Raw genomic sequence first — 19,493 nt, 5'->3', positions numbered from 1 at the left:
CTCTTATCAGAAATCCTTGGGGCCAGATGTAATATACCTCTTAAAAACACACTACATTCTATATGACATCCCAGCAGGGGCTGGGGCAGTGCTCTTAACCCCCGCTCTCTATAGAGAAACACTGACTATTCACACAAAACACCTTATTCACATAAGCATCTGAACTGACATTAAGGTCAGCGTTTGTCACCAAGTAAGTGCAGTAACTCTAAGAAAGAGAACAATGCTGACTGTAAGAAATGGCAGAGAATTATATCTGACAAGTGAATATAAAAATAAATTGAGGGCTAGCAGAGTGGCTTAAGTGGTACAGCACCTGCCTAGTAAGCATGAGGCTCTAAGTTCAAGCCCCAGTTCTGCCAAAAAAAAAAAAAAAGAAAGAAAGAAAATAAACTGAAAGTAAATGACTGAAAGAATAATTTACTTTTACCATTCTTACATGATAAGCTCAGCCTCTGAGATATAGGATTACATTTTAGTTCTTCATGGGTCCTATTAACTTAGTTATGTTAGCAATATCTACACGAACATATTGAAACTCAGTAATAAATGATTTGTTCATTAGTTTTTCAAGTTTTCTATTGAATTTTAGAGTTGAAGACATGAATGCTTTGTTGCTTATGTCCCTAGATCTGGCAGGTTCTGAAAACTACTCTCAAGCAGAGATCAATAATGCATTATATTTTCTTATATGACATCTGATGAATATTATACCAACAAACAGTACATTGACTTAGAATACTGTAACCAGGGAAGATTTAAATAGTTCTTTCAGCTGTTTTATTGACCAGTACTTTTACTTTGTGGCCTGAAACGAATTCTGAAATGTGAAGTGACTGTCGTGTTCTAGCTACATTAAAATAGCTTCAGTAATTTCCTAAAAATTTTGTAATTCTAATTGTTTAAAATCATTGACAATTTACCAAGTGGTAGTAGAGAAGCAACATATTTATCTTACAAACCCTCTGTTTTAGTAGTCTCTTTTCTACAAATCTATAGCAAATACTTTTTTTTTTGCAGTACTCATGTTTGAACTCAGGGCCTACACCTTGAGCCACTCCACCAGCCATTTTTTTGTGATGAGTTTTTTTCGAGATAGGGTTTCTCGAACTATTTGCCCCGGCTGGCTTCAAGGTGTACTCCTCCTGATCTCTGCATCGTGAGTAGTTAAGATTACAGGTGTGAGCCACCGGTGCCCAGCCACAAATACTTAAACAAATACTCAAGGATATATAGTATATATGGGTAAATATAATATTGCTCACTGCAGCTTTTTAAAATAATACAGATAAACTGGAAATAACTTTAATGTCCACTGTTTGGGTCAGAGTAAATACATACACATCACCGAAAACCACATGTGTAAAAACAATGAGGTAGATTTACATAAACTGAAATGGAAGGATGTCTACAACCATAAAAAGCAGTAAATCAAGAATTATGTATAGGATGGGGATAAAGCTCAGCGAAAGAGTGCATGCCTGCTTAGAGCAAAGTAAGATATAATTTTTTGTAAAAGAACAACAACAAAAAAAATCCCAATGAATAACATGCAAATTTCTTTTAGAGATTAAAATAATTTCAAAACAGTGGGTAAAGCACTTACCTGTTGAACTTAACAGCAAGGCCCAGGTCAGCAATACAGCAACTTCCATTTTTCTTGATAAGGATGTTTTTGCTCTTTAGGTCTCGATGAGCAATTGCAGGTTTTCCTTGGGTGCCATAAATTTCTGTGTGGAGGTGGCACAGACCACAGGCAGCTGAATAGGCCAACCTGAGCAGGGCTCTGGTGTCTAATGTGGCACATTTCAGGAAGTCATAGAGAGATCCATTTTCATGGTAGTCAGTAATCAAATAGAGCTGAGTCCAGGAACCTGTCCCTTTAATGTCTGCTGCTATAAAACCTGTTTGGTTGATGAGTTTAAAAGGTTAGCTATCATCAGAGACAACTAAGAGGAGTTACAAATGCTTACTCAAGATACTGAAAATAATTTATGTTATTACATACAGATAGTAATTGCTTAATTTCCCTGGCAAAATCTTTTGAATATGTTACCAAAAATTTTATTTCTACCATTTATACATCTAGCTACACTTCAGCAATAAATTTACAGTAATATTAACGATAGTCATACAAGTGTTAAGAAGACAACATGTAATAAACTGCAGAATGCTGCCAATCCACAAGATTCTCTAGTGGAAGGGTTCTCAAGTTGAAAAGTGGACAACTTAAAGTTAAAAATGTTTAACTAGGAGTTAGCTCCTAACTAAGCCAACTCCTAACTTGCCCATCAGTGCCTCATCCCATATCTGCCTTTCCACTGTGGCTGTTACAAGATGCACAACAGTGTCCCCGACACCGCCCACTTTTCCTTGTACTTTCTTTTCTCCTCTCTGCCTTAATAAAATGGTCAGTGCTACACTGAGTGTTACCAGAAAATTCTTGTCCTCTTGGAACCTATAAATGTGACCTAATTTGGAAATAGGGTCTTTGTAGATGGAATCACATTAAGATGAGATCATACAGGATTAGAGTGGGCCCTAATTCACTGTCTTAGAAGATGGAAACTGGTTGCAAGCTCACAAGGAAGAAGGCCATGAGACAAAAGAAATAGAGACTGAAGTGTAGTGTAAGTTAAGGAACACCAAAGATTGCTGGCTACCACTGCTGCAGAGGGGGAAAGAAAGGATCCTCTCCTAGAGCTTCTGCCAACTACCTGATTTTAAACCTCCAGCCTTTAAAACTGCAAGAGAATAAACTTCTATTACTTTAAGTCACCCAGTTCATGCTAATTTATTATAGCATCAGTAGAAAACTAATACAAGTACTTGTTTTATGCTTGGCAATGTGCTATGCACTCTCCAAACTAGTAAAACACAGCAGCTGAAAAGAAAACTCAGGAAAGCTAAATTTGTTTATGCACTCTACTGATTAGATTATACCTACATTATTTTGTGACTGTGTAAATGAGGTGAGGAACACATACCAATCACAGAATGTGCTGCTTGCTGGCTTGCTGAGCTTATAAAAGGTAAAAGGGGGATGCAGCTAAAGTTACCCTAGAAAACTGTTTATCTCAGGGGGGGAGAAATGACCCAAACATTGTATGCACATATAAATTAAAAAAAAAAAAGAAAAGAAAACTGTTTATCTCTATAGAAGACTTGGTTTTCATTACTATGTGAGTTGAGTGCATTTGAGCACACTGCGTTTCTTGAATTGGGTAGTAACTGAAGTGCTTGCTGAGCATTCAGTATTGTGTATATTTAAAGTGTGCTGGGTACCAGTAGATCACATGTGTGGTTACTCAGGAGGCTGAGATTGGGAGGATCGTGGTTCAAGGGCAGCCTGGACAAATTATTCACGAGACCCCCATCTCCAGAAAATAACCATAGCAAAATGGACTGGAGGTGTGGCTCAAGTTGTAGAGTATATGCTTTGCAAATGGGACACCCTGAGTTTAAACCCCAGCCCTACTATAAATAAATAAATAAATAAATAAATAAATAAATAAAAACAGAGTGTGTATTCTACTGGATTTCCTCTAGCCAAACATACGTAGTTGAATTCATGTGCCATATGGCAGGCTTTCACCTGCACCCCACTAACCTTGTGTCAGAATATGGAAAAGAATGAAAACAAATGGTACCCACCAAGTATATTTTCATGGCGCATTAGCACTGTTTGGTAGATTTCTGTTTCTCGAAACCAACTAGCTTCTTCAGTGGTAAAAAACACTTTGACTGCCACTTTTTCACCACGCCATTTTCCCATCCACACTTCTCCATACCGGCCTTTACCAACTTGCCGAACCATCTGAATCTGTTTGGCAATAGTTCGCTGAACCTTTAAAGAAAAAATATTAAGTTTTGAGCCTTGATGAACAGAATCTATTAAGACTGACAAAGGAAGTATGATAGGCTATTCCATCAAAAGTCTTGGTATATCCAAACAACCAACTCCAATGTTAACACTGTTAATGGATTTAAAAGAAACAAATGTATAACGTATTGTGAAATAATAAACAGGTTAGTCAATTGAGACAGAATGTAAAAAGTCATCCTTGGGTAGTTTCCTTCACCAGACTCAGGCTTTGGCATAACTTGCTTTGGGCAATACAACAGCAAATGTGCTGCAAGCACAGACTTGACAAATGTTTACGCATTAAGGCTTGTCCTTTCTTGATGTACTTGGAAACCCTGATTCCAACACAAAGCACCAGGAGAACTGTGAATCTTATGTGCAAACTACCCAGCTTTACCTGAGCAAGTCTAGAAAACACTCTCCAGTCGGCTCATAGAATCATGAGAAATAATAAATGTTTGTGGCTTCAAGTCACTAAGTTTTGGGGTGGTTTATTATGCTGCAAATATAAATGATAGTGAAACTCTTCAACTCAGTTTCTAAAACTTTCTATGATCTGGCCCAGCCCCAAGCACACTTACATGTGCTCCTCTTTTTGCCTTATTCTAACTTTTAGAATTCACTCAAGCTTACTCCTATATCATCTTGCCTGCACGTCCAATTTCCTTAAAGTGCTGTATGTCTAAGCTTAAAACGTGTTTTTTTCTCCCAACACTGGCGTTTGAACTCAGGGCCTCATGCTTGCTAGGCAGGTGCTCTTACTACTTGAACAACTCCACCAGCCCAAGCTTAAACATGTTTATAGCATACACACGTTTCAATTGTTAAAATTTGCTTGAACTCTATCCCCACTTCACAGACTATAGGTAATTTATTGAAGCCAATACCTGAAGTATAGTAGGTACTTTAGTCTTTATTTATAGAAGCAATAGTATTTATTTATTTTGTGGTACTAGGGTTGGAACTCAGGGCTTCAAGATTGCAAAGCATGCATTCTACCACTTAAGCCATACCCCCAGTCCACTATAGTAGTTATTTTAAATGGGGGGAAAAATGTTTCAGGGAGGAAGTGCATCTAAAATGAGCTGCACTTATACAAACCAAACTTGACTTAGATCATACTACAGACTCCTTCTGCAATCTTTTTTTTTGCAGTACCGGAGTTTGAACTTAGGGCCTACACCTTGAACCACTCCACCAGCCCTTTTTTGTGATGGGTTTTTTTCAAGATAGGGCTTGGCAAACTATTTGCTTGGGCTGGCTCGAACTGTGATCCTCTGGATCTCTGCCTCCCAAGTAGCTCAGATTACAGGTGTGAGCCCTCAGCTAATGTTATTTTTGGGGGGCAGCATGGGAATTTGAACTCAGGGCGGGCCTCACACTTGCTAGGCAGATACTCTTACCACCTGAGCCACTCTACCAGCTCTGTAATCTTTTTCTTAAAGTCAGGATTACTGACATATAATATATACATAATAAGATTCATACTTTTTGAGAATAGTGCAGTTAGTTTTGAACATAGTCATACAATCACTAATACCACATTTAAGATGTAGACTATTTTGTCTGGTGGGAGGCAGAGATGAAGAGGATTGTAGTTCAAGGTCAGCCAAGACAAAATGTTTGCAAGACTCCATTTGAACCAATAAAAAGCTAGGCTAAATGGCACATGTCCGTTATTCCAGCTACATGGGAAGCATAAATGGGAGGATCATGGTCCAGGTCAGCCCAGGAATAAATGCAAGACCCTACTGGAAAACCAACTACAGGAAAAAGGGCTGGGGCATGGCTCATGTGGTAGAGCAGCAGTCAAGCAAGTGCAAGGCCCTGAGTAACCAAAAAAAATTACTTTTTTTTTTCTTTTGGAGACAGGTCTTGCTATATAACCCAGGCTGTCCTCAAACTCTTGACCTCCTACCGTTGGCTTCCCTGACTGCTGCGATTACAGGCTTATGCCACCACACATGACCTAAGTTTCCACTTTTTAAGGTTAATCCCCCTTCCTAGTCCCTGGGCATCACTGATTTGTATTCTGAGCCTACAATCTTACCTTTCCCAGATTATCACAAAAAGTAGGTATAATATGTGGCCTTTTGTGTCTGGCTTCTTTCAATGTTTGTGCAGCATAAAATATTTTTGAAATTGATTCATGATGTTGCTGCACGTGTCAAGAATTTGCTCCTTTTTTACTGATGAGTAGTACTCTACTGGATGAATAACATTTGTTTATTCATTTACTGACTGATGGACTTTTAGGCTATTTCCAGTTTAAACCTACTATGAATACAGCAGCTATGAACATCCGGGTCTTTGTGTGGACATGTTTTTCTATCTCCTGGGTAAGTAGCAAAGAGATGGCTGCGTTGTATGGAAGATATGTACTTATTTTTCAAGTCAACTGCTGTGCTACTGTGCATGCCAATGAGCATGGTCTCAAATTTCCACTTGCTCTCCACCTTCCCTGGCATTTGATACAGTTAGGTTGGGTCTGCAGTACTAACTCACTGTGCTTAATCTGATGATGCTAAGCATCTTTCCATGTACTTCTTCACCATTATTATATTTTCTTTTCTTTCTTTCTCTTATTTTATTTTTATGGTACTGGGCCTACACCTTGGGCTACTCCAGCAGCCCTCTTTTGTGTTGGGTGTTTTTGAGATAAGGTTTTGAGAACTATTTGCCTGGGCTGGCTTTGAACCACAATCCTCCTGATCTCTGCCTCCATCCTGCTCTATCCTTGTATTTTCTCTGGAGAAGTTTCTGTTCAAATCTTTCATCCATTTAAAAAATTTGAGTTGTTTGCCTTATTACTGAGTTATAAAATTTCTTCATGTATTCTGTACACAAAACCTTTACCATATAGATTTTACCAGTCTGTGATTGGTCTTTTAATTTTCTTAATAATGTTTTCTGTACAACCAAAGGTTTAAATTTGACAAAGCTCATGTTCTTTTTGCATACTAAGAAGGCATTGTTCAACTGAGAGTCACAAGACAGGCACTCTATATCACTTGAGTCAAGCCTCCAGCCCTTTTTGCTCTGGAAATTTTTGAGATACAGACTTGCTTTTTGCCTGGGCTGACCTGAGCTATAATCCTATCTGTGCTTCCTGCTATAGCTAAAGTGACAGGCCTGTACCACAACACCCGGCTTTCGGGTGTTTGTGAGCTTTTTGGCCTACGTCCTAATCTTAGCCTTTTGAGCCACCGCACACAGCTTCTTTTAGAGGTTTATTCATTCATTCATTCATTCATTCATTCAGTGTGGGAACTCAGGGCTTCGTGTTTTGGAAGTTTTATAGTCTAAGTTTTATATGTTCCACCTCAATCTTATTTTGTGTATGGAGTAAGGTTAAGGGGTGAGATTAACTTTCAGAAAAAATCCATTACAAAAAACAATGGGGTGGGTGGGGGATGGGTGGCTCAAATGGTAAGAGCACCTGCCTAGCAAATGTGAGGCCGAGTTCAAACCATATTTTGAACACAGTGCTGCCACCCTCCTCCCCACAAAAAAAGAAGCTTGGAGCAAAACTTGTTCACTAATTTTTGCACTTATATACAACTTCACAACCCAACCCTTCCCCATCTCTCTCTCTCTCTCCACACACCCCAGACTTCTTTCTTACTTACGGCTCTATCTCACTTGCATGCATCTTTCTAAATAAGGAGAAAGAAAATGTGTCTAGTATTGTTCTCTAATCTATAGTAACTGCTTGTCTACCATTCCATGAGGACATCTTCTGTATATTAACACACCATTAGTGTTTATATGCACCTTTAAACTTACCAATAAAGGTAGTCCTGATCCACTACCAGAACTCTGTGACTGGTCAATAAGGTCTTTTAATGATTCTCCTACTGGAATAAATGCTTCATCTTGCTCCAAATCACGATTGTAACGACGTCTGCTTGAGATGGTCTTACAATAATGTCTTTCAAAAAAGGCAGAAAACAATCTATATTAAGATTCTAAAAACTATAAAATTGTAAGCTAAGAAAAACCCTGAGGTTCTTCACAACATCATCTTTCCTTCAGAAGGGTTATCATACAAAAATATATCCTCTGTTATAGTATGTCAGGATATGTGGTTTGTGAGGTAGAATGCTCTGTGTCAGGTTAACATGTAGATACCCACAGTGTACTGGCAAGTGAAAGAAACAGATTGGTTAAAAAAAAAAAAAAAAAAAAAAGACTGGGGATGGACTCAAAAGAATATGTAGCATAGCAATATTCACTTTCTACTATAAATGTGTGTGTGTGTGTGTATATATATATATATATTCATTTGAGACTATAACTATACTTTTGTGTTAAAAATATTGTATCTGCACTGAAACAAGAAAAGAATTTTGCACAATGTACCCTGACAGCCATAGTTCAGTAACTCCCAAAGTAGCTAGTATGAATGGTGCCCCAATACATATTTTTGTGCTTGTCTCCAGGTGCAAGTAAGTCAAGAATTTCTTGAAGGCATACAGACTCAATTTTATAGGTATTACCAACTGCATTCCAAAGTAAAAATTAGATTCTCACCAAAAGGATAGTATCACGGTATTTACTTCTCCACATTCTAACCTAAACTTTATTTTTTAATTGTGCTGGGGATACACTGTGGCATTTATGAAAGTTCTTATATCAAATATATCATACTTGAATTCACCCCTTCCATCATTCTCCTTTATTCCCCCTCCCCAACCTTTTGCCAATCTGGATGAGTAAGATTTAATCTGATTTCCCCTGATTATTAGTTGAAATTTACCTCTCAATTGTCTACTCATGTCTTTTGAGGGTTACTCAGTTAAGGTGTCTTAGATTCTTCTCCTGACTCTCAGGAGTTTTACGTACCATGTGGCCACTCCATCTTTGTATTTATGTGTTGCCACAACTTCCTCTTTGTCTGTGACTGTATGGCATTCTACTTATGGTATTTTTATGTCAGTTTTTAATTTAATGTAGTTAAATTAACCAGTCTTGTTTTCTGATATATGCTTTTGTGTCTAAGACAATCTTCCCAACCCTAATGTAAAAAATCATTCTCTCAAGGGTTTAAAATTTTTATTTTCTCATTTAGTCCTTTAATACATTTGGAATTTGTAACATGCAATAGAAACTAGGTATCAAACCAAAACAGATTTATTTCTCATATCAACAGCCCAATTTACTTAGCCATTATTATAATTTTATTTTCATTTTTAAAACTTTATATGGGTGAGCAGGTATGACAGTGAATTACCTGTAATGTTAGGACTTCTTCAGAGGCTAAGGCAGGTGGATCACAAATTCCAGATTAATATGAGCTACACAATGAATTCAGCTACACAATGAATACTATGGGCTACATAGTAAGAATGTCTCCAAATGAACACACACACACACACACACACACACATACACATACACTTTATATAAAAAAATGACTCAAATGGCTTGAAATTCGAAAGGCAGAAAAGGGTGTACAGTGAAAAAACCTCCCACCCATCTACAAGTCATCAAGTCACTTCCTTGGAAATGAGCTATTTCCCTCTTTCTCTAAAGAAATGGAGCAATTTCTTTCCTGAGTAATCTAAAGACCAATTATGCATATTCAAATAAAAACATAAATAGTGCTGTTAATCTCTCCTGCTGTTTCTTTTTTTTTCCGTTCTGCATGCTGCTTTTTCACTTGGCAATGTACCTGGGGTATCATCCCACAGCAGTACACAGAAGAGCCTCCTCCTTTAATGGGTAGACAGTATTTCATTGTATGGCTGTTAGCCATTCTCCTGCTGTTAACATTTGGACTATTTCTAGTTACTACATACAACTGTGAAATGAAACACTTTTCTGGCATTATCTGCAGTACCACTTACTAAAATCAGAGAGCTGAACCTGGAATTCTCATGGAAAGCTCTGCAGGCCTCCTTAAAGCTATTCCAGTTACACGCCCTTCACCAATATAACTGCCCACTTTCCCTATGCTTTCATTCACACCCTTGTGTCATAACACTTTTAGAAGTTAGTCTTTAAGGCAGTATTGGGGTTTGAACTCTGAGCTTTGTGCTTGGTAGGGAGGCACTCTACTACTTGAGCCTTATCTCCAGTCTGTTTACCCAGTTCTTATAGATGTGTGTGGCTTAGTAACAAAACAGCACTCCCCTATCTCTTTTCCTCCTCCCACCCATTTCAGAATCACAGGGTTGTTTTTTTGTTGTTGTTGTTTTTTTGAGACAGCATCTCCCTATGTAACCCAGGCTAGTCTTTAAACTCATGGTCCACCTACCTCAACCCTGATTTCATATGTGCACATCACCACGCCTGACAAGTAACATTTTTGTACTGGCATTTTTTGTTTTGCAGTGTTAGGCTCTAACTACTGACCTCATACTGTGGAAGCTGAGTATTTAACTCATCATTTAACACCCCCACAAGCCTTTCTAAAGAAGAAACATTTACATCCTCTCACCCACCCCAAGCTAGTTGTAGTGCATTACTTATTTAGATCAACATTCCAGTTTGCATTATGATGACTGTGTATGCTCTATCCCATATGGGCCTCACTGCACACTGTAATAATGTCTGTTTCCTGCACAGCCTCTTGCCTCACAGAGCATAGGCAATGTCCATTACTTCTGAGGGATGAGTAGAAGCAAAATCTCTCTGCCTCTGGGGGTAGGAGGGGACATGTGTTCGAAATGCTCTGTCCTTGATGGAGAGGGATCAAACAAAGAGGTTATCTCTGGAGAGGGTAGGAAACTGCTGCCCAAAATCAACCACAAATGGATGGCATAATCTGGCTGCCTGGGGAGGAGGCATGGGAACCCTGAGAAAGCCTCATCCGTAATTAAGGTCTTGCAACACAGAAGCCCCATCTGCTTTTCAACTGTCTCTCACCATGTACTACACCTAATAGCAGATAAGAACAAGGGGAGAGACCTTCAGTGGTGCAGACTAGGCAGTGAGAGGTGAAAGCAGGAGCACAGAGAAAAACTCTGTCTCTGCACCCAGACCCCCAGTCCAACCAGTATTAAGGGTTAAAAGACCTATCAAAAAGGATTCTATGCCAAAGGAAAGTACAAGGAACTGGCAGAATGGTACGGAAATGTTAACTCATCTAGAATGAAGGAAGGTGATGGTTAGAAAGGAGGCTTTGGAGAAGTTATTGACTTTGATGATCATGTTGTTATGAAAGAAGAACAAATTTGCAGATTTATCTAGATAGGAGGAAAACAGTCATCAGAAAATAGTAAAACAAAACATTAATGAGACACTTGCTAGATACAAACACCAATATGTTTAAAGACCTATCATTAAACTTTAACCTTTTTTTTGGCAGTACTGGGATTTGAACTCAGGGCCTCACACTTGTTAGGCAGGTACCTTACCATTTAAGTCATTCCACCAGCCCTAAACTTTGATCTTATCCTTTTATGGTTTGCTACAGATAGCAAATTATGATTTGTTGAAGTCCAGCTAAATATGAATAAATATCCAAATTACTAATCATATATCAGATTGACAATGGATCTTTAAGATAAAACTAGCATGTGAAGTTCAAAAGCTAGATAAACAGAGCAGTCATGAGGTTCTCTGTAGTATTGCTTTAAACTATGAAAGAAGTCTACATTACCAGATCCTGATATTTGTGAATTTCATGATGTCGGTGTCCATAGCTTGACTCTGAGAGGAAAGTTCTTCCTGGCTGTTCTTCGAAGACATAGCTAATTTGTGTCAGGGACACCCTGATCTCCCTTTCCAGAGCAGTTCATTCTTCTGTGTGGATCCATGTTTCCACCCGCACAATTGTCCCTCTGCCTGTCCATTAATAATACTTCTTGTGATGCAGGTCTGCTGGTAATGAATTCTTCCAAGCTTCTGTATGTCTCAGTCTTTATTTGATCTCTGATTTGAAAGATATTTTCTCTTGGTACAGAGTTTCAGGTTCATGATTTTTTCCTTGGGTACTTTAGATGTTGGTCCACTATCATCTTTTTTGTTTTTGGCCTTACACACACATGCCAGGCAAATGCTCTACCACTGAGCAAAACCTCCAGCTCTCTACTATCTTCTTGATTACATTGTTTACAATGAAAAAACCTGCTGTCCATCTTCACTGATGCATCTCTATAAAATCTGCCCTTTTCCCTTTGCACATTTAAGATTTTCCCCTTATCATAGGTTTTGAGCAATACGACTGTATTTACCTTGGTGTATTTTTCTTTGTGCTTTTTTATATTTATAGTCTACTGAGCTTTTTGGATTTACGGATTCCTAGTTTTCACTGAATTTGTAAGTTTTGGTCATTGTTTCCTAAGACATTTTTTGTCCTTTTCTTTAGGGATTCTAATTTATTTAACTGTATTAGGCCATTTGAAGTTATCCCACACCTCACTGGCACTCTTTATATCTACAAAAAAACTTTTTGCAGTTACTATTGATTGCTATGCCTCCATGTTCATTCACCTTTTCTTCTGTAGTGCCTATTCTGTCATTAATCTTACCCAGTGTGTATTTTATCTCAGATGTTACAGATTTCATTTCCTGAAAGCTTCATTTGGGTCTTTTAAAAAAATCTTCCATGCCTCTAAGTTTCTGATAAGATAAAAATAGTTATAATAACTATTTTAATGCTATTGTCTGCCAATTCTAAAATCTGTTATCAGCTCTAAATTGGTAGTTTTGATTGCTTAATTTTTTTCTCTCCTTACAGGTCTTATTTCCCTACCTCTTTGCATACCTGATATTCATTGACTGGATAGCAGATATTATGTTGTATGCTGGATATTTTTGTTTTCCCATAAATACTCATGAGCTTTGTTATTCAGAAATGGTATGATCCTTTTAGGTCTTTTTTTTGGCGGGGGGCTTTTACAGGAGTTTGAAATCGGGGACTTGCACTTGCAAGGGCAGGTGCTCCACCACTTGAGCCATGTCCCCAGCCCTTTTTGCTACAGAATAGGGTCTTATGTTTTTGCCCAGGCCAGCCTGGACCACAATCTTCCTATTTATACTTCCCACATAGCTTCGATGACAGGGATGTACCACATCATGCCCAGCTTACTGGATGAGATGGGGTCTTGCTAATTTTTTGCCCATGCTGGCCTCAAACTGCCTCTTAAATAGCTGGGATTGTAGGCATGAGCCACCATACCTGGCTTGGGTCTTGTTTTTAAGATAGGACCAGAGCCATATTTAGTCTAGGGCTAATTCTCCACCACTAAGATAATACCTTTCTGAGTACGCTAACAAAGCCTGTTGATTATGAGGTTTCACAACTAGTGGAATAGACTACTCCCAGCCTTGTATGAACACCAAATACTGCTTCCTTGCATCATTTCAGGTGTTTTATTCCCAGTCTTGGATGGTTTCCTCAGAGGCACGTGCTAACAGTCTTCAGCTGAATACTGGATGGGGAACATCTACAGAGCTTGTCTTTACCTGCAAGGCTCTGTCCTCTCTTATATTCTGTCCTATGAACTACAGCTACTGTTGTCTCCTGGACTCTCAGCCATATCTCCTCAACTGAGAGTCAGGTGTACTACTCCTGGGCTCCTGTGTCCTGCAGCCAGAGGCTCTATGCAGGCAGTACTATGGGCAATTTTAAGGCTCACCTCCTTTGTTTCCTTCTTCTCAGGGATCAGTACCAAATCACTGATATTCTGACTGGCAGCTGTTAGTGTATTTGCAGGGATTACTGATTACCAACTTCACTGTAAGATAATCTGCCTAGGCCATTTTACTGGACCCTAATAGCAGTACTTTTATATCTTTTTTCCTAGGCTGCAAAGATTTCCCTAAGAATCTCCCTATCTGTTGTTTAGAGGATATAGGCTTGGCTGACAGGATTCTGGGAAGGCCGAGGGAGCCCATCAATGAGTATGTAAAATCATACATTCTTGTTTTCATTATATGCCTCACCCCCAACAATGGGGGGTACTACAGTTGAGAAACCATGTTTTTGTTCTTTGCAGAGAATGCACTAACAGAATGCCTTCTGTTAGCCTTCTATTAGGGAGATGGTGCAGAAGTAACATGGCTATTCGGAGTTGGAGAGCAGCAGAGTTTTCAGCATCTGAAGTAAGCTGCATCCTGAACAGTCTACAATGCCCCTCACCTCCTTATGTTCATGCCCTTGTTTAGTCCCTCTCATAACACAGCAGGGCTGATCTGCAGGACCAACAGAATACAGCAGAAGTCACAGTGTGACTTTTGAATCTAGATCATAAACAGCATTTCAGCTTCCACCTTGGTCTCCTGGATCTCTTACTGTGGGGAAGCCAGGTGTTGTTATGTGAGAACACTTAGAGAGGCACTAAGGTCTCCTGCCAAAAATCCAGTCTGCGACTTGTCAGTCTTGGAAGTGAGCCACCTTGGAAGGTGATCTTCCAGCTCCAGTCTGGCCTTCAGATGAGTGTAGCCTCAGCTGACATCTTACTGGAAGCTCATGAAAAAACCCTGGCACCTAGTCAAGTCACTCTTGAATTACTGATCCTCAGAAACAGTGAGATACTAACAATAATTATTGTTCTATATTGGGTTTTTTTTTTGTTGTTATTTTTTAAGCTACAGTCTTGGTTTGTTGCCCAGACTAGCCTTAAAACTCCTGGGCTCAAATGATCATCCAACCTCAGCCTGATAAGTGCTATTTTGAGTCACTAAATTTTGGAGTGAGTTGTTAACACTGTTGGAAAATACAGCATCTGACTTTCTGAAAATAGATTTCAAGCAATCACCTTGATTATACTGTCAGTAACTGCAACTGCTAATTCCTAAGTTTCTTTGGAGGGAGGTGGAATTCTATGGTGTAATCTTCAATTTCTAGCCAAAAATTCAGATTTTTGGGATTTGCACAGTCACTACTCATCTACCTGGCTTTATACACTACAAAAGTTTTTAATATATATATTTTACCTCTTGTTCTTGGGTTAGATAGAGAAATTAAAAACTGCTATCTTAGTGGGGTAGTAAAAAATGAGTATGCACAACCTGCAACCTTTATCTAAAAATATCTTTGACAAATGTGAATCCTTGACAGTATAAAAGGTAAAAAACAGATCTCAAAGTGATCTCGTAGTTTTCATGTTATATTCTTGAGTGTCCTTTTTTTAAGGGTGACACATGTATTTTATATATAAATCATGCTCATTTTTTAGTTTATTTCCCAGTGAATTAATTAGGTATTTTTCCTCTTTATTTGTGAAATCAGCCGTTTGTAATATGAGCTGCCAATATTCTTCACTTGAAGTCTGTCTTCTAACTGCTTTTGGTGATTTTTGCCACACAGGAAAGTTTTATTTTTATGTAGGTAACACTATTTTATCTATCTATCTATCTATGCACCCACCTACCTACCTGCTTAGTTCTTGTTAAATATTTTGTCAGACTCAGAAAGGTCTTCCAAACTCTGATAGACTTGTAATACCTGTAATATATGTATTGTTCTGATCTGGCTCAAATACACTCCAGTGTAGAGAATTGTTCCCATTTCATTTTTTTCCCATATGGCTACCAAATCTATTTTTTATAAAATAATGCATCTTTTCCTCAGTAATCTGAAATGTTTACTAAATTTCTTTATGCACATGGGTTTACTAATCTGTTTCACTGATATCTCTACTTTATTCCAGTACAACAATGTTTTATTACTCAAGTTTATATTCAGTAGGGGCTGTTTCTTATTAGTCTTCTTTTTTAGCTGTTCTCTGAAATCAAGACTAAGTGAGAACACTTCTGAAGCCCCAAATTACTAACCTATAAGAAAGTTGGTTTCTAGTGACAGACTATAAATATTCAGACAAAAACAAAGCTCACTGCTCTACAAACAAGAGAATCATGAATATTCTTGAACACAGAAGTCTAAGATTGTGTTCAATTAATTAGTAGTTAAGGTCTCTCTTTTCTTATAGGAACTATAATCTAGTTAAAGAGACATAACCAGAGAGCATAAGCTAATGATTTTTGAATTGCAGACAGCAGTCAGCGGTTTCTGCCTACTGGCTTTAAAAACAATTGTTGATATAAAATATTTAACAAAATACTTTGCATCAAAACAAATACTTACTTGTAACAAAAGCAGCTGGAGAAGATAATCATAGCAATTATGCAGAGAGCCATGGAAATGAGTACAACCAGCCATCGAATGCTACCATCAAAAAAGGGACCTGATAATGGAAGTCAACAATGAAATAAACACAGCATCTTTCTACCACATCTCATTAAAAGGAAACAATTAAATTCTAGGTAGCTTGGTTATTGTTAGAAGCTGACTTGTCTCAGCTTACCTACCTATGACAACAGGGGGCAGTGTAGGTTGTAAATACTGGTTACATAAATTGGTCCGACAACATTCTATTGTCCGGCGAAGCTGGGCTTTCGGTGAATCCTGGAAGAAGAGTAATTGTAAAATAAGAACTGGTTTGCTGTATCAAATCGTAATGAGATCTTTTTAATACTGATAAAATACAATGTCTAATTGAAAAGGAAATTTAAATTTTATGTGTTAAAACCTTATTGAAAAATTAAAATCTGAGCTGACATGCTATTGCCAAGACTGTAAAGTGGTTTTCTTAAGGAGAACAAATATGTGGATGGGGTAGAACACCAGACTATAACTTAAATAAAGATGAACAAAAAATCTTTACTATTTTTTTAATCCCAAACTTGGGGTTTTCTTTCTTTGGTGGGACTGGGGTTTAAACTCAGGGCTTCACATTTGTGAGGCAGGTGCTCTACCTCTTGAGCCACAACTCCAGTTCATTTTGCTGTGTTTATTTTGGAGCTGGGGTCTCTTGAACTATTTGCCCAGAAACCTCAAACTGTGATCCTCCCGACTCAGCTTCCCAAGTAGTTAGGATTACAGATGTGAGCCACAGTGCCAGGTCTGGTATGTTTCAATAAACTACCATTCTGTTGCTTTTAGTAAAATAAAAAAAGTCATTGTATCTTTTCCTAGAAAACATGGGTAGTGATTTTATTAGAATCAGAAACCAGGAAAATATGATCTCACAGTAGTACTGAGACTTAGATGAAATTTAAGATTGGGCTAAAAAGGAGGAGAAGCCTAGTCTTTAAAGAAAAAAACAAAACTGGTTGAGAGGTGGCTGAGTAGGTAGAAGATACTGTAGATTCTGCATCTAACAATTATGTTGGAAATTAACGAACTCAAATGGAAACAAGTTGAAGCATGTAGGTGAGGGGAAAGGCAAAATAAAAAGACAACAGTCTTCAGAATTTTTTAGAGATGACCAACCAGATACGTGATACACCCTGAAAAGATCAGAAAACCAGTACAGAAAAAGTCATGAGAACAGACATCAACAACTACGTATTGACATTTTAATTAATCAAAAGTTTGATATCAAGCAAGTTAAATACTGTCATTTCAGCACTATCTGGGATAAGTGTCATTCTGGACCACAATCCTAATAGAAACTATTATTATGAAAATAACAAGAATACAGAATTAGCCAAGTTATTCTCAAATATCAGATAGTCAGAAAGGAAAAGCCTCAGTATAATCAGGTATACCTTAAATAGGTGAACATGAGTCTATGACTTAAAATTCCATCTGGGAAAATGGTCAAGAGCATTTGGAAATTTCCAAATGTATCAGTTCTACATTTTAACTGAAGTTTTACTTTTTAAATAATTTTGCCTCCTTTGGAATAAACATCAAAGAGAGATATGTTAATGGTTATAGTAGAGGTTCTGCAGTAATCCCAGATCTACAAAAAATTTACATGAAGGATGAAATGAAGGCTGAATAATTAAAGATGAATAAAAGTGCCAAGAGTTAAACAGTTTCAGGCAGGCTAAAATGAGCTTAGCCTTGCAGAAGGGAAATTGCAAAGAAAAACCAAGGAAGGACATCTTTGTCAGTGCAGAGAGAAAGATCACTAAGCAATAAATATACTGCTCACGTAACAGTGGATATTGTGGGGCAAAGACATACAATTCTTCAACCCGTTTTGTCTCTGTCTGTTCTAACAAGGCAATTACAGGAATGAAGGCAGACTAAACACCAGGCAGTGGAAATTGAGATTCAAGAGGCATGAAGAGATCTTACAATGTGTTTGCATTCTACATGAGTTCATATCTTCTAACCTAGGTGAGTTACATTCCAGAAAGATAAGGACACTTATAGTGTGATGGCTAAAAGACAGGTATGACATAAAGATTCTGGAGACAGGGAGTGTGAGATATTAGATAGCTAGATGTCATATGACTTCTTTGTAAAGGGAAAAGAAAGGCTTTGCCAACAAATTGAAGGCAGCATGACATCAGGGAAAAAGCAAGAACTTTATAATCAAACAGTTTAAATCCTAGCAACGTCCGTTGTTCACTTTGTTACTTTGAACATCTAACTTCTCTCTGGGCTTCAGTTCTCTGTGCTTAAAAATACAGAATAAAAATGATCTCTCTTACAGAGTAACTGGGAGGTAACAAGGTAGAACAATGCCAAATATGTGGCATACTAAATGCAAATAGTAAATAGTCAATGAATTAATTCTGGTGAGTTTGATATAAATCCCAGCTGAGATTCTACAATTAGCCAAAAAAACTTGGGCAGCCTCAAAGACCCAGGGTGGCTTCACCAAAAAATGATCACTAGCAGACTCATCTCTTATCTTTCTTCCACAAATTAATGATGATTTATCTGGTGGTCAAAGTACTGTCTAGACTATGGAGTGGGTGACACAACTTTTCTCTTTCCTGTACTCTCCATCTCTCATTTTCCACTCAACTCACTCTGCAGGATTTACCTGGGGAATAAAAAATCCTTGTGGGGAAAAATTCACTTGACATTTATGAAGTGGGAGATTCTAGCTTAAGCAAACATTTTGTGTGCTTGGGCAGAAAATAGTGCATGAGGAAGAAACTGAAACCAAATTACAAGGAATGGTAGAGGGGTTTCTGAGAAATAACTCATTAAACAGGAAGATGCAAATTTACTAGTCAGAGGGCTGAGGTGGCAGCAATGCAAAGCACGGTGGTTATCACCTGCAGCTATTTTGATCCATACCTAGCAGTATGTATGAAGATGTGGGAAAGGCTTAGGGGAGATCAAAAGAGCTGTTCTGGGGGTCAGGTGCTGGTGAATGGCAGCAATGTTTACCAAAATATACCAAACAATTTTTTAAAAAATAATCCATTATGTGCATATTTTTAGGATGTCATCTAAATTTTTCTTTTACCGTAAGTTTATTGCTGTAAAAAATACACTAATAATTTCTATATATATATAATGACACTTTAATTTATGCAGTAGAATCTAGGCAGCAATGTTTACCAAAATATACCAAACAATTTTTAAAAAAATAATCCATTATGTGCATATTTTTAGGATGTCATCAAATTTTTCTTTTACCGTAAGTTTATTGCTGTAAAAAATACACTAATAATTTCTATACATATATAATGACACTTTAATTTATGCAGTAGAATCTACTCAGCAGAGCAATTTGATACCAATTCATGTTTTCTTTTTCTTTTTTTTTAAGGCACTGAAGTTTGAACTTCAGGCCTTGTGCTTGCTAGGCAGGTGTTCTACCACTTGGGCCACACCTCCAACCCTTTCTAGCTTTAGTCATTTTTCAGGTATGGTCTCTTGTTTTTTGCGCCAGCAGGCCTCAGACCATGATCCTCCTACTTA

At 37.9% G+C, this 19,493-nt stretch overlaps 1 protein-coding gene across 3 annotated transcripts in view; it reads right to left on the bottom strand.

Moving 5' to 3' along the window:
- The window catches only part of Bmpr1a (bone morphogenetic protein receptor type 1A), a 113,673-nt gene that overhangs the window by 7,238 nt on the left and 86,942 nt on the right, over positions 1–19,493 (bottom strand). For all 3 annotated transcript variants that reach the window (XM_020161330.2, XM_020161334.2, XM_020161331.2), the window contains 5 exons: positions 16,127–16,223; positions 15,903–16,002; positions 7,652–7,796; positions 3,655–3,847; positions 1,607–1,904 (listed from right to left, as the gene is read on the bottom strand). In XM_020161330.2, the coding sequence (XP_020016919.1) occupies positions 1,607–1,904; positions 3,655–3,847; positions 7,652–7,796; positions 15,903–16,002; positions 16,127–16,223 (833 nt within the window). The remainder of the gene's footprint in view (positions 1–1,606; positions 1,905–3,654; positions 3,848–7,651; positions 7,797–15,902; positions 16,003–16,126; positions 16,224–19,493) is intronic.

This window comes from Castor canadensis, chromosome 7 (genome assembly GCF_047511655.1).
Source record: "Castor canadensis chromosome 7, mCasCan1.hap1v2, whole genome shotgun sequence".
Taxonomy (NCBI): Eukaryota; Metazoa; Chordata; class Mammalia; order Rodentia; family Castoridae; genus Castor; species Castor canadensis.
The sequence above is the reverse complement of the archived record's forward strand: the minus strand, read 5'-3'. Positions and strand labels throughout refer to the sequence as shown.